The 22390-nt window shown below is 41.5% G+C and overlaps 1 protein-coding gene across 2 annotated transcripts in view; it reads left to right on the top strand.

Moving 5' to 3' along the window:
- Positions 1 to 22390, top strand: part of TTC7A (tetratricopeptide repeat domain 7A) — a 176334-nt gene that overhangs the window by 1397 nt on the left and 152547 nt on the right. Inside the window, exons 2-5 of one of the 2 annotated variants that reach the window (XM_065630962.1) lie at positions 1481 to 1644; positions 3299 to 3467; positions 19225 to 19355; positions 21214 to 21335. In XM_065630962.1, the coding sequence (XP_065487034.1) occupies positions 1481 to 1644; positions 3299 to 3467; positions 19225 to 19355; positions 21214 to 21335 (586 nt within the window). Of the gene's footprint in view, positions 1 to 1480; positions 1645 to 3298; positions 3468 to 4206; positions 4253 to 19224; positions 19356 to 21213; positions 21336 to 22390 lie in introns of those variants that run through there. The other variant, XM_065630963.1, reaches the window with a different exon arrangement.

Genomic DNA, 22390 nt, shown 5'->3' with positions numbered 1-22390 from the left:
TTAAGAGGCATAACAACAGTACGTTTGTTGTAAAAACATTGTTTGTTAATTTGCTGCTATGTCTTCGTAACTTGCTAATTATGAGAGTAATGGCTTGTTATTGCTACAGAGCTTTTCTTCCACCAAGGGACTAGCTACAGTTTTGTGTTTGTAGAAATCGTAGTGTGTGTGCCTAGATAGGGTTTTTTTAATAGTAGTATTTGAGAGATTGCATATATTTATTTCTTAGTTGTATAAGATCTTATGTAATTCCTTGGGTTTGGTTAAGAGATTAGTGGCTACCCGAAAGCTCTTCAGTGTTGTGTAGAAATGCAAGACTGAGGGAAGATATACTTGAACACTTAACACTTCCCATTTTACGTACAAATACTTTGTTCATGCAAGTTAGTTGCAGACCTGCAGTTTAGCAGGAAAAGTTATGGTTATAATTTGATATGCAGCTGAACACTTAAGCCACAACAACAAAAAAATCTAAAATAAAAAAAGCCCCACAAGTTGCTTATTAATGCCATATGTAATGTATAGCTAGTAAGTGGGGTTAAGCTGTCCCATGGACTGGAAATATAGAAATAGTTACATTATTGTGTTTCCTACATTCTAGAATTTCAGACTTTGAAACGTGAAGTAAATACGAAATGTAGGCCTTGGCTCTTTGATTTGCAAAGATTTTCTTACCCAGCTTGACCCACTAGTCAGGTGATTGGGGTGCTGCCTTTATGAATAAATGAACTGCAGAACTGGACCCATCATGCAAGAACCCCAAGTACCCTGGCAGATGAAACTTTTTCTTTCAGCGCATGATTGCAACATCACGTGATGCCTCATGCCATATCCAGTGCTACTACCTATATTTGAGTTTCTCTTCTGTGGAACTGTGAACTGGAATGGATTTTCATGTAGAAATATTTTAATGTGGCTTGTTAGTTATGTCACTGGATCAAGCCTTGTGTGTCTTTAGTAGTGGATGTATAGAATGTGTTTAAATTACCTCTTTTTTTCTTTCTGCGAACTTTCGGGGAAATCTTAAAAAGTTTCTGATGTGGTTACTCTTTGCAATGAAATTCATTGCGTATCTGTAGTCCAAAGCATGCATTTCATGCTTCTACATTTGTAAATCTAAAGCATGGACTTAAATGTTTGCAAAAATTGGTCTTATACTTTTGAAAGTGAGTTTTGTGATGAAAATTCTCAACTGTTATATTAGTGACAATACATGAATGAACTGTGCTTTCAAAATTAAAGGATTCGTTAGAGAAAATCTTCAAGTTAAACAGAAATGTTGTTTTATTTTTTCATAGGAAACGTACTATTTCTAATAGCTAGAAGTTAATGGAACTTTTTTTCGGTCTGCTACTTCTTCCTTACCCCCTCATTTGAGTTACTGTTTGTGTGTCTCCAAGGTGTGTTTTGCTTTTGTAATGATATTTATCAACAGTACAGCACTAAGTGATGTTTCTTGTTGGTTGGTATGTGCTTTCAGAGGACTATGGGAATATGCTGCTTGCAGAGGCTCTGCTGGAAGAATGTTTGAAGGAAAACTTTTCTAAACTAAAGGACTCCATTCCACTGTCAGAGAAGAATGAGCCGAAACTGAGTGAAGCCAAACAGTATTTGACCAATATCTTAAGCAGAGGAAAACTACGAGTAAGTGGGCTCTGTCATTTTAATTCCTGCCAACTGGATGCTTCTTTCATGTGATTATTAGTCTGGTACAAGATGTTGGTGTTGCATGTTCATGTCGCTGTACGTACAGTGCTGTATTGTAGGTGTTACTAATGGGCTGCTAGTTCAGTACCCCTTTGCTGTGTTTTCTGTTGGGAGACTTGTTTTTTTCATATGCAAACAAATTACGTGCTACAAATATATATCCTGTTTATTTTTTATTAGAAAAAAAGCAGGATAAACTTTTGGGAATTCTCTGGGGTGGTGGGTCAGGGCCACGTAACAGTTTTGTCAGGCTAGCACAGCTGTGTGACCTGCTGCTGCTCCTAGTCTGAGGGAATTGTGTACACTTGGTCAGCTCCAGATCAGAAGTAAAATGTGCTGCAAGCTGCTGTCAGGCACTTAAGGTTGTGGTGTGAGACCAGATTTACAGCCTTGCTTTGCCTTTAGTCTCTGCCACAGAAGGTATGCAAAGCTATGCTTTTATTTTGTGGTCTGGGTGCATGGTTGGTAGCTGCCTGTCAACTCAACTGCGGAGCTTTAGGAGTGTTTTATGACTCTGCCTCGATGGCTGCTGCCGTGTTGGTGTCCTTGGACACACAGTTGCTTAATTGCCTTTAAAAAGATGATGAATTACAACAGTCTGTTCTAGCCTTCTGTTACTTTTGGTCTTGAAACTTGCAGGCTAGCTAGCTTGGAAGTGTATGTTATGCTTTTATTATGTTGATTTCCAAGGAGCAAGCAGGCAGCAGCTCTTCTAGAGGAGTTCCTTGTTCTTAACTTCTTGATGGTCATCATATTTAAAAAGTGAAAAGGAGGAGAGGAAGAAAGGGGAGTCCATCCAACCCTTCTTTACGCTTTAGCCCCAGTGACAGCCAGAACCACTGAATTCTTCCAGGTGTTAGGTTTGGCAGCACAAATTGCGACTACTATTTCTTTGTTAGTAGTGACTTGGCTACTCATGCAGTATTGACCCTGTGTTGTCTGCACGTATTAAAAAGAAAAATAGTATGAAGGCTTAGGAAGCTTTCCAAAGCATAAAAATTGCCTGAATGGGTGTATTTTACTGAGATTTTTTTTTTTTTGGTTACACAGTTTTGTATGTATATTTTCAATCCTTAAGAAACCAAACAAATCTCAGAACTAGCAGGCATGCCTTCTGTTTTTCTGCTGCTTCCTGAAAATTCTTTCATAAGATAATTTGGAAGGTTTCTTGCTCTTCAATTAAATGTACAGAGGAGAGGGGAGCACTTGACTAAAAAGTGATGCTTTATGCCTAGTTGAAAATCAGGGGATTTTCTTGGTGTGTATGTGGTAGTTCTGGCAATTCCAGGCTTTTATGTGCTATCTGTGTCTGGTGAATCAGTATAGTAGGTCAGCTGGAACCAAAGAGGTGGCTTGTGTGTATTTCCAAACTGAACTCTAAAGTAGTTGCCTGACCTTTTTTGCCTGCTGCTCTTATGAGCATAGCCCTAAGATCTCCAGACACTTAAATCCTTCCTACTTTGACCTGCAGAGCTAGCAATGTTGAGAGGAAAGCATTATGAATCTGCTTAATTTGTTCTGGAGTACCTCATTCTTGCTGTCTGGTATTTTACCACGTAAACACTCTTTTCCTCTCCCCCTTCCGTTTCAGCCTAAGTATATGACAGAGGCTCTGCTGATCCTAGGAAAGCTTCATTACGTGGAGGGATCCTACAGAGATGCCGTCAGCATGTATGCAAGAGCAGGAATTGATGACCTTCCAACAAAAGATGAACCTCTGTATGTGCTGCGTTTGGTAACTGAAGCCTTCGTTATTAAAGGTAAAGGACCATGTATGCATGTTTGAACTATGCTGTGTTTAGGTTAAAGTTGAAGGTGTTTCTTGAAGTGATTTGATTGGAGCAGAGTTAGGGCAATGTTGTATGCTCTAGAAAATCCCACTGGATTTGGTCTGTGTAGTTTAAACTTAAAGGCATTATGGAGTCTTAGTCCATGGTTTTTAAACTTGGCTGGTTTGTAAAGAAAAACTTGAAATTGGAAATCTTGTGCTTAAGTGTTGGCTGTAAGTCAGCAACACACTTCAGCTTGTGTATTCATTTTGGGAAAATCGAAATCAAGCACTTGGCTGAATTAGGGCCTACGCTTTCTCTTAGAGTTAATCTACTTGTAAATTTTAGTGATTTCTGTGAATTAAGCAAGGATGATGTTTCCAAGTTTTAAACTCTGGACTAACATAATATGTGCTTTCAAAGCAGATAGTATATCTTTGCAATGCATGTCACACAGTATCAGACCATATGTACAGACAGGAATCTCTCCTCCCCCTTGTAATTTTACAGACGCTGCACTGTTTGAGAGATCCTAATAAAAACCTACCTCTATGCGTAGTGAAATTGCATTTCGTTTTGAGTGGGGGAAAGGAAGACCCTAGTCAGTTTTTGACTTGGGGGGAAAAAAGATCAGTAATCTTTTCCTTCATTTGCTTTCAGTTCCTTTATAAATGTTGCTCAAGTACTGCTACCTATCTACTGCTTTCTACTCTTTTCAGCATGTCCACCAGCTAATTAGGTGAATGAGAACTCTGATGATCAGATACCTTCAACTGGTATGTAAAAGAGTGAAACCAAATCAACCCAAAATACTGTTTGACTGGGCTGCTAGTATTACTGATAGTAATTTGGGTGTTTCATGATCTCACACAGTCATTCTGCTTTTTTTTGAAAACCTGTTTGTGCTGCTTTGCTTGCTTTGATTTTGTTTTCTGCAGTACTGGTTGAATCTGCTTCGTTAATGAGCTTTTGTGGAGTAGGACTAATTTACTTGTAACTTGCACTAACACTTGCATGGCGCAGAGGAGTGAGTAACTGCCGGTGCATTCATAGCAGTGTATTTGAGAGCAACTATTGGTGCATTCCAGAGTCTGAAGGAGATGCACTGTCCTCACTGGGAACTGGATAAGGCCCTTGCTGAGGTGTGAGTGTAATAAGGTATGCATGAACACTGATGGAATAACACCGTTCCTGTAGGGCCTCTTCTAGGGTATTGACTACCTCACTTGCATGTGAAGATATTGAGGGTGTTTGCCTCAGAGGATCAGGCTAAGTTGTGTGGTGGGTTTTTTTTTCCCCATGTGGTTTAGCCCGGAATGTAAATATCGTGTTATTCTTGTGTTTGTGTGTAAACTGTAAGGAGCCCCTGCCATTGCAGGGCAACCTCTGTGCTATTACCGTTGCACAGTTTTTATCCTCCATGATGATTATTTTCAGATTAGCCAAGATACCAAGGGTCACTCAGTATTCTAACAAAGTTTCTGACAAAGTCCAGCAGAGTGGAGCTTGTCTATCTGAGGCTGGAGAGGGCACTCCCTGCCAGGATCACTGTTCTCCTGCGCCATGTACTCAATCTTTCAGTCTTAGAGAAATAAGCCCTTAAATGTTAGAAATTTGTACACATAACTATGACAATAGCGCCGTGGATTTCAATTTTCATTTCAAAACATGTCAGTCCAGGCTACCACTGCAGGGCAAGTAACAGCATGGAGTTGAATTATTTAAAATTCATTTATGCTAAAGATTTTTCTTTGTCCCCTTTTTCATTTGGTATCTCTGCAGAACATACGTTGATCCATACCATATTATTGCCTTTGGTTGGACTACTATTAGCTTATGCAAGCCGAAATCTTTAAAGACTCTCTTGAACATTACAGATAGTACATTTTTTGCAGGGCAAAAGTTTGTTGCCATTTAGGCAACAATCCTGAAAAGCCATAGTCCTGTCTTTATTTCAGGGCAGAACTTAGGTTCCCTGCTTAATTTCTTATTCAGATTTTCAGTAATGGGAGAAAGCAGTTAATAGAATATCCCTGTTCATCCAGCATTAGGTAAACACCAGAACTTTGTATTACTTATTATAAACCTGAAACCACCTTGGTTTTGTGTAGCTAGTACTGCTGGGTTGTGCCTATGTGCAGAATGGCAGTGTAGGTTCTCAAGCACTCATGATTATGTTGGAAAGGCCATGGAAGAAAGAGAAGTCAAATCAAAGGCACTCAGACTTATCCTTTTACTGCTGGAAACAAACAAAAATGTAATGAGAAAGTTATGGGATACACTGTGAGGAGCTGCATAGATGAAGTCAGTGGTAGAAATGAAATGTGAACCAGCAAAACTGATTTGCTTTTTTAGAGCATCTTTTGACCTCCACAACACTGAATATTGGACATTGAACTAAATCTCTGGGGTCTTCCTCTGGAGGTCCATAGCACGTAGTCGATTCATTTTGTGATAAAAAGCAGTATGGATTTGCATCCTTGTGGTTGGACTGCGGAAGTTGAACAAGGATAAAGTTTCTTTCCTTGCGTAGTAGATTTCCAGCTAAGGTGAGTATCAAGCAGTAAATGTTGAAGTTCTTTATAAATGCAGGGACTTGAGGAGTTGGCAGGTCACAGGAGAAATGACAGAGAGGGCAAGACTCTTCCAGTTTCTCAGCTTATTGCTTCTGCTTGTCCTGTTTTAAATCCCTGTGTTGCGAGAAGTTCTGTGGGCACTGTGAGTGAAGCTCTGACAACAGTTTGATGGTGTGTGTTTTTGGGTTTTTTTTGTTTTCTTTTCATGATGGCTAATTTTTTTAACCTCTGGTTAGTTAATAGGTGGCTGGTCTGTACTTGCTTCCTTCTTCTTCATCCTCTGTCAAGTTAATTCCTCTTTGAAACCTCTCCTCAGTTCACAGTACTGCAGGTAATCCCTGATGCAAGCAGTTTTGTCTGTTACATAAAATAGTATTGAGTAAGCAAACTTGCTCTCCTTTTGCTTGTAGTTCTCTTGGGACATGTTGTGGCTTCGTTACCTGGTAGTGTCCATTCGAAACAAGCAAGCAAGCAAAAAAGACTTCAGAACAACATATGTAACTGCCAGAGCCCATTGGTTTCCCTCTGGCTATGCTTGCTGTGGAAACCCTGCAGACATCTCTGCTCCCAGCAGATAAATCTTCTGGTAGTAGGGCAGGTCACAACCTAACCCTTGATAAAGGTATAGCTCTAGCCAGGGCTTCAACATAGCTAAATTCCAAGTCTGTAGAAAGGCTTCTATGTTATTGCAATGTTTGTTGCGCAGCCTTTTCCTGCCGTGCTGCGTGTGAGAATGCAGAGAGCTGTGTTAACTGAAGGAGGCTCCTGCCAGCCTGAGTGATGAAGGCTCAGGCAGGGCTGATGTGGCACGTGGGTCCTGTCTTTGTAATGTCGCAGAGTGCCTTTGGCTTGCTGCAGTGCTTGTGGTTAGGATGTGGGGGTATCAGAGCTGCTGCAAGGTGAGTCAGCCCTGTATGGAGGAGCTCCCTGTGTCCATCAGACCAGCTGTCAGGCCAGGCACTGGACTTCTTCCACCTAGAGGGTGGTAACCTGGAGACAGATCTGCTTGTGGATAGGAAGACTCTACAGAGGGATCTGAACCAGCTGGATCACTTGGCTGAGGCCAATTGTATGAGGTTTAACAAGACCAAGTGCCGGGTCCTGCACTTGAGTCACAACAACCCCAGGCAGCGCTACAGGTTCAGGGAAGAGTGGCTGGAAAGCTGCCTGGCAGAGAGGGCCCTGGGGGTGTTGATTGACGGCCGGCTGGATATGAGCCAGCAGTGTGCCCAGGTGGCCAAGAAGGCCAACAGCATCCTGGCTTGGATCAGGAATAGTGTGGCCAGCAGGACTAGAGAAGTGATTGTGCCACTGTACTTGTCACTGGCGAGGCCCCAGCTCAAATCCTGTGTTTAGTTTTGGGCCCCTCATCATAAGAAGGACATGGAGGTGCTGGAGAGAGTGCAGAGGAGGGAGATGAAGCTGGTGAGGGGCCTGGAGCACAAGCGTGATGAGGAGCGGCTGAGGGAACTGGGGTTCTTTAGCCTGGAGAAAAGGAGGCTGAGGGGCGACCTGATCACTGTCTACAGCTACCTGAAAGGAGGTTGCAGCATGGAGGGTGTTGGTCTCTTCTCCCAAGTAGCAAGTGATGGGACGAGAGGAAATGGCCTCAAGTTGTGCCAGGGGTGGTTTAGATTGGTTAGCAGGAAAAAGATTCTTCACCAGAGGGGTTGTCAGGCATTGGAACAGGCTGCCCAGGGAAGTGGTTGAGTCACCAGCCCTGGAGGAGTTTAAAAGACCATCCTGCAGTAATCTTTGTGTTGTTATTGGCTGTTTTCAGCCCAGGGTAGGTTTAATTTGAGCAGTTCAAGTCTGAACTCTCTGTACAGTCAGAAGCTGGCAGTTCTGGGGTGATTCATCACCTCTTCAAATGGTATCTGACAGGGATGAAGTGCATGGTGGTGTACAATACAGCCTCCTCTTTGGTGACTCTGAGAGCAGGCTGTGGAATAACTTGTTCGTGCGTGTCTAAACATAGGTGAGATGAATCTCTTGTAAACTTGTTTCTAATAGTTTATTTTTATAAACTTTAGAAAAGAGATCCATTGTGTCAAAAGGCTGCAGTGTGAGCTCGGCCTTTTTAGACGTTAGAAAAATCCATATGGACAGAACAAGGTCATACTGTGTCTGCAAGAAGCCTTGATCGTAGCCTGTGTTTTGTTATAATAAGTCCAGCACAAGTCACACATACAAGGAAATGATACTTCTTTATTTTGGTGGCTTGGAGCAATCTTTATTTTGCTCTTGAACCCATTATGTCATTTAAAAATGCTTAAAATCTGTAGCGTGACACTTCTGAAAAACTGTAAGGTCATGAGAAACTCTGCTGGATTGAGGCACTGGTCTTTAGAGCCCTCCTAAAAGCTGTGAGTGCTATTGCTGAGAGCAAAACCCTGAATCCACCACGTGAGGGTTTTTCCTGAGCTTAATAATGCTAAACAGCCTGGAGCCTGCATCCAGGGTTCTGGGTTAAGTCCAGCTCTTTGTGGATATTTTGTTTGTTCATTTTTGGGACAAACTGCTCAGGTTTTCCTGTTTCTTTTAAGATTATATCTTTTAAAACTACAATTATAATGTGTTGCTTGGAAGCATATCATTCTGCTTTCTCCCCATGTGAAATCTTTGTCTTGGGTTTGTAATACTGCAGGTGGTTGTGTGGGGGTGTCCTGATAGGAAAATGGTGATGCCACACAAAGATAAGAAACAGAAAAACTGACCTTTTACTGAGCTGGTTTGAAAACTTCCCGCTTGGTTTTAATCATGATTTTAAATTGACCAACTGAAGCCTCAAAATTTGAATGATCTATTTTAAACTTCCTTTGTGCTTGTGTTGCTTAATTCATTTATTTTGTTGGTTTGCAGAACTATTGAAAACATGTAGGTTTGCTTTCAGTAAACATAAGACTGTTATTAAAATACTTCATTGTAGCTAATCAGAAGATGCATTACACACTTGTTCACGCACTTCATTGGAGTCTTTAATTTTGACATTTGCTTGTGTGTCATTCATTTTTCTAATATGGTTTTCTACAGGATTGTTAATTTGCTGGTGAGATTTGTAGTCAGCATCATTTCTTTGGCAATTGGAATAAAATGTACAGTTAAAAATACCTTTATTGCAAAGCTAAGTTCTGATAAATCTTTTTTCCTCCTCTCTAAATAATTTGATTAAGACTCTTTTGAGTTAAACAAATGAATTTCACTTTCTGCAGACAGTGTTTTAACTCAGTGTTTCTGTTAACTGTAAATGGGTGAACTTCTTGTCATGTGTGCATTTTTTTATTATTTGTAGATTAAAATGAAAAAAAAAAAGTTTTCCTGCTTGATTTTCTTAGTTCATCAGCATTTTGCAGTTTTGTTAGTTCATCAGCTTTGAAAAGTTAATCATTGAACTAAATTAGTGGAGAAAACTGAAAGGGAGAAAAAAAGGCGTGTTTTGTTGGTTGGTTTGTTTGTTTTCCACGCTAGAATAGAGTGCCTCTGTTTTAAAGGTGCATTTCAGTACTTCATTCAACTCTTATTTCAGATCCTAAGCCAGTAACTTCTCCAGTTCAAATTTTTTTTTTTTTTTTTTTTTTTTTACTAAATGCTTCAAGTCCACAGTGCAAGGATATATTCAGTTCAAATAATCTTAATGGGTTATTCTGTGTTATGGGCTTAACCTAAGCAGCCTTACTTTTAAATAGAGTCCTTCTGAAAATAGAATTTCCAGTTAGCTTCTCCGGGGTGAGACTTTTGTCCACTTAGTTTTTGATGAATAAGATGGGAACACCAAAACTCTTGAGTGTACTGGAATACAGGCTGCGTGGAATGATTCTGAGTGCCAGTAGTTTGAGCAATTTCAAGTACAGATAAACTGGGTTTGGAAACACTGTAGCTCTGAAGGGTCATAATTTATTTCATAATCATCTTTTGAATTTACTCTTCTAACTTAGTTTTGCAGGAAGCATTTTTAATTTGGGTGATGGTTTTACAAACCTTTTAACAGGCTATATGTGCTATTTTCTGAGCCCGGTCTTTGTTTCAGAGGGCATAATGTTTTGCAAGGTGTGTTCTCCTTTTTCCAGACAAGCGTTTGGAATGCATTCTGCCTCTTGGATGCGAAAAAAAAACATCCCTCTTTGTGGTTATGCATACTCTTGTGCTTAGGATCTCTTCCACAGGCTGATTTACGAGAGTTCCTGAGGTTCTCTGAGCATGTTGTAATGGCACATGTCAACATAAAAACGATCCATTTCTGTACTATTCTTCAGTAGCCACATGACTACAAGGAAAATATCCAGATCTCTGAATTCTCTCCTTGCCTCTCCCCATAAGTTTCAGCGTCACTGAGGCACAGTTGACATACATCATGGCATGCTTCCTGCAGGCTTTTACTTGAGCATCTAAATCTTCTTTACCCTGATCATCCTATTTAGTTGTTACTTTAAAGTGCGCGACTTCCCTGGGGCCCCAGTTCACAGCTGTGTGGAACCTGCCCACCTCGGAAGTGACAACGCTGGCTGAGGTGCTTGGATTCCTTGAGGAGGGCAGCTGAGGCTTTCCTAAAGAAAACACCAGCATTCCTCATCGTCTTTAGGAAAGTCTGTTGATCATGAAGAGCCAGAAATATACTAGGCACAAAGTTAAGAAGAGAAAAGCGTAGGTTTTGGTGATGGTTGTGGGAAAAACTATCTACAACTTTGCTTTCACTTTTTTTTTTTTTTTGTATGCATCTATTGCTTTTAGGTGGTAACAGGCGTCATGAAGATGACTGATTCTTGGCAGTATGCAGTTGTGTTAACCTATAACTTTAACTAAGCATTTGAGATGATACACTGGCTTGCATTAGTCTCTTCCTGATCCTTAACTGCTTTTTCTTCTCCTGGCAGCTACTCAGTGAGGTTACTTTGGTTGGTATTTTCACCTGCTGCTGTGACTAAATAGAACTGCAATGGAAGAAAATGAATTTGTTTGTTTGCTTTTTCATTTATTATTTTTATTTTTTTAAAAGGGTCTGTCAAGGGCAGGGCACAAATTCCTTTGTATTGGAACCCTTCTCTGATGACTGAAAATGGGTGAGATTCATATCTCTGAGGGGAGATGGGTTTCTCTAAACAAAGCCTGAATAATAAAGCTAATTTTCTTGCTTGACTGTTAGAAAAGGTGAGTCCTAGCCACAAGGATGTATATTTCAGTTGGAAGAGACCCTCGGGATCATCAAGTCCAACCATAACCTAACTCTAGCACTAAACCATGTCCCTAAGCACCTCGTCTAAACACTTCCAGGGACGGTGACTCCACCACTTCCCTGGGCAGCCTGTTCCAATGCCTGACAACCCTTTCTGTGAAGAATTTTTCCTAATATCCGATCTAAAAAAAAAAAAAAAAGGTGTTTATGGTTGGACTTGATGATCCTGAGGATCTCTTCCATCCGAAATGATTCTGTGATGCAATATGGCATTAAAAACTCAGTAACTGTGAGGGTAAGGCCTTCTGTTGGCAGAACTTGTTTTCACTTGTGCTTGACAAAAACTGCATGTTTTAAATGTTAATTCAGATCAGAGGGAGAGAGGCTTTGTTCTGTACCTGGTGTACACTTCAAAGTGCTGGTGTTCACAGTTCTGCCAGCTCGACAGGAAGCATGCTGTTTATTCATGTTGACGTCAGAGTAGCTGCCTGATAAAGATTTGTAAAAAAAGGTCAGCAAAAGCTGCAGTTTGTGGATGCTGATGGCTTGATAAAAGGGCCTAGTATTAGTATGTCTTATTTGGGTTTTCAGGACAGAAATTTAAGGGTTTGAAGTTGCACTTATGTTGTGACAGTGATGATTCTGAAGCTGTTGCATGTTGGTGAATTGTGTGCCTCAGTGCCACTGCATTTCAGCTTGAGTTTGAGAGAATTGTTAAGCCCAGCCGTGGCGTTCTTGGTGGACTTAGGCTTCCCGTGGCAGCTGGGGAAGCAAGCATTGCCACTGCGCTCCATGAGCACTTCTCTGCTGTTAGATACTGTCGCTTATGCTTTTTTTTTTTCTGTTTGCATTTGAGAAGTAGTTTGTTTTGTGCAATCTGCAATGCACAAGTGCGGCATGGGTGTGATTTTAGACTTCTGAGGAGAGTTAGCTGCAGGCCACTAAATGCATTTTGGAAATGAATTCTGGAAAGTGGAAAAAGAAAGTACCTTCTTGTTCCTTTTGTTAATGTGATTTGGTTTCTTTGATGGTAAGGTTTTGTTAGTCTTCCACTCCCTTCTCCATGCACAGTTGCATGTGCTGGTTGCACACACACACAAAACCTTATCTGCCTCCTGCACTATGATTTCAAGTTGTGGGGTCAGCAGCATCAAGAGAGAAAGGAATAGCTGCACATCCTTTTCTGAGGAAGGAGAACAAGGAGCGCACAATGTTCGTGTGATAATGTGAGGCAGCATGCTACACTCTTATTTTCAGTAAAAGAAAACAAATATAAATGTTCTCATGGATGGCCTAAGCTAGAGGTAGCTTTTAGATGGCTGTGATGCTGTCCCTGTGCTGGGGCTGTGTTGTATAACACAATGTGTGTCCAGTTGCTATGGGAGGATTTCCATGTGCTGGTTTACCCTGAAATAGACTCTGGATGTCTTTGACCATCTTTTAAGTGACAGGGCAACAAGCCTTTTAGTCCTTGCAGGCTGTGTCTGTTCTAACAAATTTTAAGTAGAATTGACTTGAGTGCTCAATATGAATCAATATAGTAAAATCTGAATTACTTTCCTCTTTTCTCCCTCCTGCTTCCAAAGTACACATGAAAGTGGAGTAGTCTGGCTGCAGCTAGAAGAGAACTTTCTCACTGTTGATGCTGCCTAGCAGTGATGCAGATGAGCTCAAGCTGAATAAACCCCAGTACTTAGTCATCAGCACAAACTCTCTGCCTTATGCCCCATCCACTTTTTGTTTTTTCTCTTCTGCCTGTTGTATTTAGATGAGGGAGAAAATGTACTTCTTGGGGCATGCCATAGTTTATGGATGTGGATGGTGTTGACAAAGTCCTTTAGATGTGAAGCTGTAAGAGATTGCTTCAATGTGTTTACTGTGCCCCAGAGCATTGTTCCAGCAGAGGTATCTCCTTAACTGCTATCAGACATGTCATGGAACGGAGGTGGCCTCTTGTACCAGTGCAATTAATAAGTTACAGCAGTTAACTTTATAAACACAAGACTTTTAAATAGAATCTTCACAATGCTTTGTAATGAGATGGGGAGTGACCATGAAAATCTTTTGTACCACACCAAAGCTCACTGGTTGTCTCGTGGCGAAGTGCTTAAAAAAGTTGTCAAACTCTATGATGAGTTATGCCTTTTTGCTTTTACAAAAAGTTAAGTGTTCTGAATTTGCTGACCTCTTCTGTGATGACAGGTGGCTGTCAGTAACATGCTACCTAGTAGGTATTTTTTAAAAAATAAACATGTAAATGTATAGTAAATACATTGCTAAGCAGTGTGTATATATAACTGTATGCATATGTTGGATGTGCACGGACAATAATTTTTTTTTTACTCATGGTGGTATATGATCAAAAAAGTTTGGAGACCACTGTATTACAGGTTAAAGCTAAGGTTCAAAGATCTGCCATGAAGCTTAAGAGCAGCCAGCTGATAGGCAGCAAGTCTTGATATTCTCAGGAAGATCTTTGGGTTAGGGTTGCTGATTTCTGCCATGTGCTAAGACAGGCAGCGATGCAGAGACTACATGACATATATCACTGGTAGATGGCTGAGGCTGCATTTCAGGGGATTGCTTGTCATCTTCTGGCTTCACAGCCACTCAATCACTGTCCTAGTTTTAACAGTAGATTTTATCTGTAAGTGCAAGTTTAACCAGCTGGAGTTACTCATTTCAAAATAATTGGAGTAATGGTGTTAGCATTGGCTTATTGCATCTTGTGGGAAGGCTGGGAGTAAGGGTCTCGAGTTCTGCTTTGATGCAACTAAGCAGCCTTGCAAAGGTTACTTAAATTTTCAGGCTTCGTTCCCTGCTTACAAAAAGGTCTTAAGGTAATTGGATTTAGAGTTATTGGCACTTTCTGCCTTTGAGACTCTTACATGACAAAGACCCCAAGATTATAATGTGTTGCCATAAATATACTAGGCTGTTGTGTAGCGATAATCCTGTATAATAGGAAGCAATAGTGAATGAAGTTTTCGCAGCTTTCTTGCAAAATGAAACTTTCCTCATCCTCCCTACCTTTCATGAGATGCAGTGTGAATGAATGTGATCAAAACAAAAGGCTTCTAGGCCTTTCTTCCCCTTCTATTTGCATTTCAAATAAATTCTGCTGAAAAATAATAGCTTAATTGCTGGGGAGATGAGTGTCAAACCCATGATGTGAATTGTGGCAGAAATAACGCATAGTGCTATGTCAACATAATCCTGACTGTTGCTTTGGCTTGTTGAGGTTCAGGCTATTTTGCTTTCCAAGAGACTAATGTGATAGGTTGGCTGAGGGCTGTGCTCTGAAGTTCAGACTTTAGCTGGTAAGGCAGCCTGGTTGTAATACCATCTCTAAAATGGTTTGGTTGTGCTTTGAATTTTGTCTTTGAAAAGTGTTTAAGTTCTGCTGAACTTCAGTTAGTCAGTGTGCACGTGTATATGTTTGAGGAGCTAGTCTTAAAAATAGTCTTGTTTCAATGCTAATTGATTTTTCTAGAGCCACACTTCTGAGCTAGGCTGAAGGCTGCATGCTGGAAGCGAAGTGCACCCTCCCCTTGGGGACAGCTGCCCAGAATGACCTGGCGTTCACCAAAGAGTGAGAACGTGCGCACAACCTGTTTCCTTGCAGTGGTTGCCATGCAATACGTTCACACCCAACTTACCTCAAGACAAATGACTTCTCTTGCTGTAGCTAGATTAAAGCTATTGCATGTGCTTAGCTTAGCAGCACACTGCCTTCTAGCCAGGTTGGTCTGTCTGGGTGGCACGGTGGCACGGGTGCTGTAGCCTTGCTCTGCAGACTGGGGCTGATGCTGTTGGCAGGCCTGTAAGTTCCACCCTAAGCTTACTTTTGCTTTGGGTTGTCACAGCTGCGTTCAGCACGAATGTAGCACCAGGACACAACACAAGAGGTAGGCTTAGCACTCTGTGTGCTATTGTCTTTTCTTTGATTCCTTCCTTAGATTGCCAGGTCGCTCTGATGCTCCTGGGCTATGGGGTTTTGGCAACTGCAGGCTACAGCATGCTGCTGCTGACCTCAAAGTCTTGCACCTATGAACCCACCATTCCCTGGTTGTGTAAATTCATCCAAATACAGGAGGTTGGAAGTCTCTGTAAAAAGGAGAATGAAAAGAACCTGTGAGTAGATTCCTCCTATTCAGGAGGAGGAGTGCTGCTATTTGGTGGGCTAGCTTATGAACTGGAGGAAAAGAAGAAAGCCACCTTAGTTTCCTCTTCTCCCTAGCGATTGTGCAGTCTCTGTCTGTGTGCTGAGGCTTTCAAGACCAGGCTGGGCAATGCCCTGAACCAACCCTGCTTTGAGCAGAAGGTTGAACCATGGACCTCCTGTGATCCCTTCCAGCATGAATTTTCATCTCGCGTATGTTGCTGAGAATCTAATACAGCCTGTCCATGTGCACATATATGTTCCAGTTCTGGTAAAAACACCACCTCAGACCATTGGAGCTACACAATATGTTGTCTTCACTTGGCAAGGACTGAGTGAGATGGAAGTGGAAATAAGCCTTTGTAATATCTCCCCTTTCACGTTTCCATACATGAGAGCAGTGCACTTCAGCTCTAGGAAGAAATCAGTTCAATGACACCTCTTACAAACATTATGGGTTTGTCTTTTTTCTGACCCAAATGCAGATTAGCTTTAGAAGGGAGAAGAAGGGGCCAAGATTATAGCGAGATCAAGAGCTGGAGATGAATCTTTGGGGGAACTAGAGGAGGTGAATGGAAGCCTTATCTTTATGCAGGAAGGAAAAGCAGTGTTTCTATACATAGAAAGTTTCTGCCTTTGAAGTGGGTAGAAAGAGTTCTTTTAAAAAGGATAATTGGAAAGCATATGTCTGTTTAAATCTTGAGCTTGGGCCATAGTCTTCTATTAGAAATCTGTATCTTCACTATATAAAACATTCTTATGGTATATATTTAAATTTGGGCATCTGATTCATATGAGAAAAAAATTTAGCATAGGTAAGTTGTAGGTTGGTATTACCTTACCATAACCGGTTGTGAAAAACACACAAGTCCCTTTACCTTAACCAGATACCAATAAAGCATATGGCTTTATGCTTTACTCAGAAGGTAGTTCTGTCTTAGCAAGAGCTACACTTTTCTTGCTAAATCCAGTGTGGAAGTAGCATGCACTTCCATGGCTTTCTGACACTTTATGGGAACTGAGTTGAATTTAAAATATATGTTGTGCTGCAAAGCTTTTTCTGTGCTGATAACAGGGGAATAGAGAAGAGTTAGTGGGACTTGTGTTCTCAGGACTGGAGGGCTTGTAAACAGTCTTGTCCAACTGCACCTTTAGCAAATCTGTAATTGTTGGGGCTCTGCACTGTGAGAACTGAATTGGTGGCTGCACGAATAGGCATCTTTTCTTCTTGTTTTCTTTGCTTTGTCTACTGCATTTGTAGTCTGTTTGCTCTTTTTTTTTCTTTTCATTGCATTTCTGTGGTAGGGAAGAATAGCCCTGTTCAGATTCTGTAGAAGATTTTATACTCTGACATCAGGTCAGTGCACGTGGCGTTAGCAGAAAGAACTGTGACTAATTTTGTATCACGTGGGTCATTTTTCCTTCTTGCCATTTACTAGTAGAAAAATGTGTGCAATGTAGGATAGTATCTGTCTTGATACACTGTATGTTGCTCTGTACATACTGTGGCAAGAAACCTTTTTGGAGATGTTTTTTCATTCTCCTGTCTTTGATCAGCCCCAGCTCTGGTTTTCTGACCACATGAATGGGCATGTCTGTTGTCAGTACTTGGTGCTGGCAAAGGCTGCTCGCTTTCCTCCTCCCTGTCAGAGCTTAGAGATAGTAGCTCCTTACAGCGGGCTGTAGCGTGTATGTAAATGGCTTTTTATCAGCTTGTTCTCTCTGTGTGACATCTCCCACGATAACCACCCCCATACAGCCTGTGCTAGGATGGCTCTTGCAGTTTGATTAGATGCTGCATGTGTATGAATGTCAGTGGATTCTACTGGATTCCTTTCAGGGCCCTCAAGGGAATGGTGACTCTGAAATGTAACACTTCTTAAAATTTATTTTCAATTAAAGGGAATGATTTGAAATTCAGAGGTAGATAAAACTAAGACAGATCTAAGAAGAATATTTGTAAGCTGATCGTCCTGGCCTCAGCACTGGATAGTTTCTTTTTCTCTACAGAGAGTTAACGTCCTCTTTTTCCCCTTCATTACATAGCAACAGGGTTAGGAAATAGAAGCTTTGAAATAATCGGAAAACAGACCATGATATAAAGCTAGAGACTTCATAGATATACAAAATCTGTTACATGTTGGATGCTATACAAGGTGTATGTCAGTAAAAAGGAGACAACACAGAATGGGCATTAGTTAAAAGCAGCAAAATGATCGTGGTCCCTGTCCCCCACACACACTGTCAGTTTGAAGTGGATCTGGTCCCCCTGCTCTACTCTGGTCAGGCTTTTCAAAGGCGAAAGGTACTAACTTGTGTTCCCCCAAGATACAGGTCCTTGAGGGAGTATACTGTGCACTTCTGATGGGAGAGGGCAGAAGGGGTAGGGAGCCATCAGTGGGGTGCCTTCTCCACCCGCTGAACTAGCTGCTCGTGTCTGGCTCAAGTGTAAGACGTGAGATACGGAAACTCCTAGCAGAGTAACCAAGGGGACGGAACAGAAACATGGAACGTGAGAAGTAAACAAAGCTAAGACTGCCTAGGAACCTCGGGCTCCTCCAGCATGAGCACTTGTGCTGTGCCTGTTCATTGTGCCTCCTGAGGGCTGGTTGTCAGGCTGCCCAGGTGCCCTGTTCCTCTTGGGATGGTGGGGCGTAGGGAAGCGTGGCTCCCGGTACGTTCACATGGGGCAGAATCCTTTGCCCTATGCTGCAGCAGTCTGAATCGCTCCCTTGGAGAGGCTGTCCAGACAGCTGAACTCTTCTTTCATCACCTCTGTGGGTCTGTGTCACGAACACTAGGATTTTATATTACATCTGAAACATTTTTCATTAGTATTGGGGAGTGTTGTTACGTATAAAGTTTATTGGGAAGCATGTGCTGAACATTTTACAATGTGTGTTGGGCTACTGGGCATCAATGCAGTTGTGTTTGGTGTAGAAGACCAGTTTCCAAGCAGTGGTATGTTGTGAAGATCCAGTGTGGCATAAGAACCTACACTGATCAGAGTAAAACTGGTATGTAGATATGTAGCCTCTGCAAACAGCTTTACAGATAAAAAGGATGTAGTAGTGTGATGCCAGACAAGGATCTGATAATAAAAGATTTTCATATAGGGACAATAGCTGTAGGTTTCAATTTAACATGCTCTTTGTTTGTAAGAGGGGTTGGATGGTAACACAGGAAAGAGTTTGAGTAGTACAAAACCCTGAGCTTTTTTGTGTCTTCGGACACATGATCTTGTGGTTAAGAGTCTCTTGTGCCTTGCCAAGAGCTTGCTGTGTGTCCATATGCAATTTGCATGTGCTCAGATTTTCCAAAAGAGGCCTCAGATTTTCCAACTCTGTTTTGGTATAATTTTCCAAGGTTGTGTGTTGTGTGTGGTTTTGTTTGGTTTTTTTTTTTTCCCCTCAAAACTACTGCTTGTTGAAAGCTTCACTTGGAATCGTGGATGCTTAGAAATTGTCAAATCCAGTCCCAGGGTGTTTCTGAAACAGCACTTGTATTGAAGCACCCAAAATTTACAGCTGTCTTTGGAAATATAGGCTGTAATTTCTCTGCTTGCTCATCCCTACCAGAAGGATTGTGTATGCCTTTTCTTCATAAAGTGTTTGAAAGGCACTGTACAAACGTGCAGTGACACTGTGTTAGAGCAGCATGACAAAAATGCCTTGCATGTGTAGGAGTTGTATTTTCCTGGGGGTCTTTTCCTGAAAGTCACTAAAACAAGGGAGAAACCCACCTATGGAAAAACTTTGCTGTCAGCTGGTAAATGAAGGAATAGTACAGCCATACTGCTGTTGGTGGGCTCCAGTTAAAGAAAGTGTTGCCATTTTGCAGGTCTGTCGCTGGAGCGCTCAACCAACTCAATTGCCTCACGTGCTCGACTGTGTGAAAAGGAGGAGGAAGCCATGGCTTGTTTTGAGACAGCGTGTGTCATTGCCCAGGTGTACCTGCAGGAGCTTGAAAAGGTAAGAAGGACAAGGAATTACTGGAGGGAGTCCAGCGGCGGGCTACAAAGATGATGAGGGGTCTGGAGCGTCTTTCTTATGAGGAGAGACTGAGAGAGCTGGGTCTGTTCAGCCTGGAGAAGAGAAGGCTGAGAGGGGACCTTATTTATTCTTATAAATATCTCAAGGGTGGGTGTCAAGAGGATGGGACCAGACTCCTTTCAGTGGTGCCCAACAATAGGATGAGGGGCAGTGGGCACAGACTGAAACACAGGAGGTTCCATCTGAATATGAGGAGAAACTTCTTTACTCTGAGGCTGACAGCACTGAACAGGCTGCCCAGGGAGGCTGTGGAGTCTCCTTCTCTGGAGACATTCAAAACCCACCTGGACACATTCCTGTGCGATCTGCTTGGTGGAGCAAGTGAGGTGTCTCTGTATAAGAAGTTGCAAAACAGCAGTTCATCAGGTATCTGCTTGTTTTCTCTGAGAATGAGGTCTGGAAACCAGTTTTGCCTGTGGCGAAGCACTGAATACTTCAGATATGCTCAGGTTGTATCTCAAGTTTAGCTCTTACTAAAGAGGGACTACAAACTTTGCATAGCCAGTGCCAGCATGACGAAGCCCAAGAAGTTTTATGTATCTGCTGTGTAAATGATGCATAGGAGTGGATATTTGGATGCCTAATAAGCTGAAAGCAGCCTTTTTGGGTCTGCCATAGCAGTTTAACTGCCAGTGCTTTGTTTTCTCCAGGTGAAAGTGGAGGAACCTAGATCATCAGTAGCAAGTAACTGCTTAGTTGGTGGTTGGGTAGGAGGCTGAGTAAGATGAGTACTGTGAGCCCTCCACTGAGCTGTAACATGTGCCACTAATTTGCTGGGTACATGCTTAGTGGTCTCTATCTGTAACTTTGCCCGTCTAAGAATGTATGCCATGTCCTTCCATGCCCTTGCTTTGCCACACATTATGCTTGACACCAGCAGCACTGATGGCAATACGTGTTACCTGTTCTTCTGTAACTTAATGGCCTTTGACCTTCTGACCAGATATTTCAACTCTTCTCAGCGACAAAGGTGTGTGTCTGTTCCAAGTTTTGTTTTTCATTGAATTAAACCAAGAAAACTGAGCTTAGTGCATATATAAAAATCATTAAGAAAGCCAGCTAACAAGTTGTATGGTCTGTTTCTTTGTAGGACAGCTTGTGTCTGTGAAGAAGGGAAGGGGTTTGAACTCTAGTTCATTCATCTTATGGATAGAGACACAAGGATGCAGGATTACTTACAGATGTACTAAAGATCCATAGGCCTTCTCCAGCCTTGGATGTAAAACTCTGCTTTGGAGAGGCCACACAGGGCTACTTTCAGCAATGAAAGCTGTTTGTTGCCAGTAAGGAAGCAAAAGCTAGAAGGGTTTGATAGAAGAAGCAGAGGAAAGGCTAAGATTCTTCCATCAGGACTCCTTATAAGTTACTAACTCTTAACAAATATTTGTTATGTTAAGCTAGACATACCTGCTCAAACATTATATGAATATTTCTGTACAAGATGCTGGATCTGTGTGGTTGGAGTAGTTACTTCTGAAGCCCTTGGATTAATGTGCAGCTTTCTACTTATGCTATTAAAGGTTGGGAAGTAATAAGGAATGGTGTTTCAAAACTCATGTTGCATGCAGAATATTTAATGGAAGTCACTGTATGGTTTATTTTAAAGTTGACTTTGAAAGGTTTTTGGATAGCCAATGAAGGTAGATTTTCAAGTAGTCTGAGGACGAATCTGATGGCAGAAGCTAGCTTTATTGTTGGTGGTACCAGTTCCTCATGAACCAGAGACTCGTTCAAACAGTTCTCTGTAATCCCAGGTGATTCTTTCCTCCCTTCACAGACCTTAAACAATACACATTCACGAAGTATCAAGGGCAGCAACGTGACTTACTCAGAGTTTGAACTTTCCTACTTCCTGGAAGCAGCTTTACAGAGTGCCTACGTGACTCATCTGAAGAAGGGGTAGGTGCACGTGGGTGTTAATAAAAATAGATAATGTGGCACGTTTTATCTTGGAACAGATGAAGGCTTATTTCTTTGTATGTGTTCTGTTGTGATTTTTTTTTTTTTTTTTTTTCCCCTTCAGTGTCCTTTCCTCCCTCCTGTTTGTCTCTCTTAGGAGTCCTAAGCCTTGTTTTTCCAGACCCACAAGTAGGGTGGAGTAGAACAATTTTGTTGTCTTGACTCAGCGCTGTTCCCTGTGGAGATGAGGGGAGTTTGACCATAAAGAGAGTGGAATTTACACTGCTGTGTGCTTTTAAAATGTTCGGCCACAGGACCTGGTTTAGAGCTCAGTGAAGTCTTGAGGGTAGTTTCTTTCATTTGTTTGTTTGTTTGCTTAAGGTCTTAAATGTCACAATCAAAACTCCAAATCTGTGTGGTTTTACTAGAGAGAATCCATGTGGGAACAGTGCTTCACCAGCTTATTTGTTATGCCTCTGAAGTACAGCTCCCAGTGAATCTTGGAAGGGCAAGAGGAGCTTGTATCTGCAAGCCTACAGCAAATTTCACCTGAGGAAAATCTTCTCAAGAACAATAAAAAAGTCATTGTAAATGCCTACTTCCAAAAGCTGTTGGTGAGGGCACACTGTTCCCTAAAACAGGCTGTGTCTTCAAAACATAATCAACTCTGTTTAGCTGATGAAGAGGTTGCCATGTAGGAAAAGTGTCTCTTTACCATGTGTAAACAGTACTTGTAAGAATCCATCCTTCCCTAGTCCTGTTCTTGCACTGTATTATCCCATTTGTTGTCAAGGAATCAGCTACTGAATTTTTCACTGCTTTACATAGTATTGCTAAAGTTTTAGAAACTAATTTTTTCAGCAAACCATCTTTGAAAGTATTTCATTTTGGCTGTTTTTTTACCTTCACCCCCAAAGATTTCTCTCTCTTATTTTATTCACTCCTCCTTTTCCTGCTGAGTAAAATGGAGAAGTGAAAAATGAGGGGAGATTGAAAGGAAGAAACTAGAAATAAAAAAAAAAAAAAACCCAGCCCCAAAAAAAAAAAAAAAATCG

The sequence above is a fragment of the Caloenas nicobarica genome, chromosome 3 (assembly GCF_036013445.1).
Source record: "Caloenas nicobarica isolate bCalNic1 chromosome 3, bCalNic1.hap1, whole genome shotgun sequence".
NCBI classification, from domain to species: Eukaryota; Metazoa; Chordata; class Aves; order Columbiformes; family Columbidae; genus Caloenas; species Caloenas nicobarica.
The sequence above is the reverse complement of the archived record's forward strand: the minus strand, read 5'-3'. Positions and strand labels throughout refer to the sequence as shown.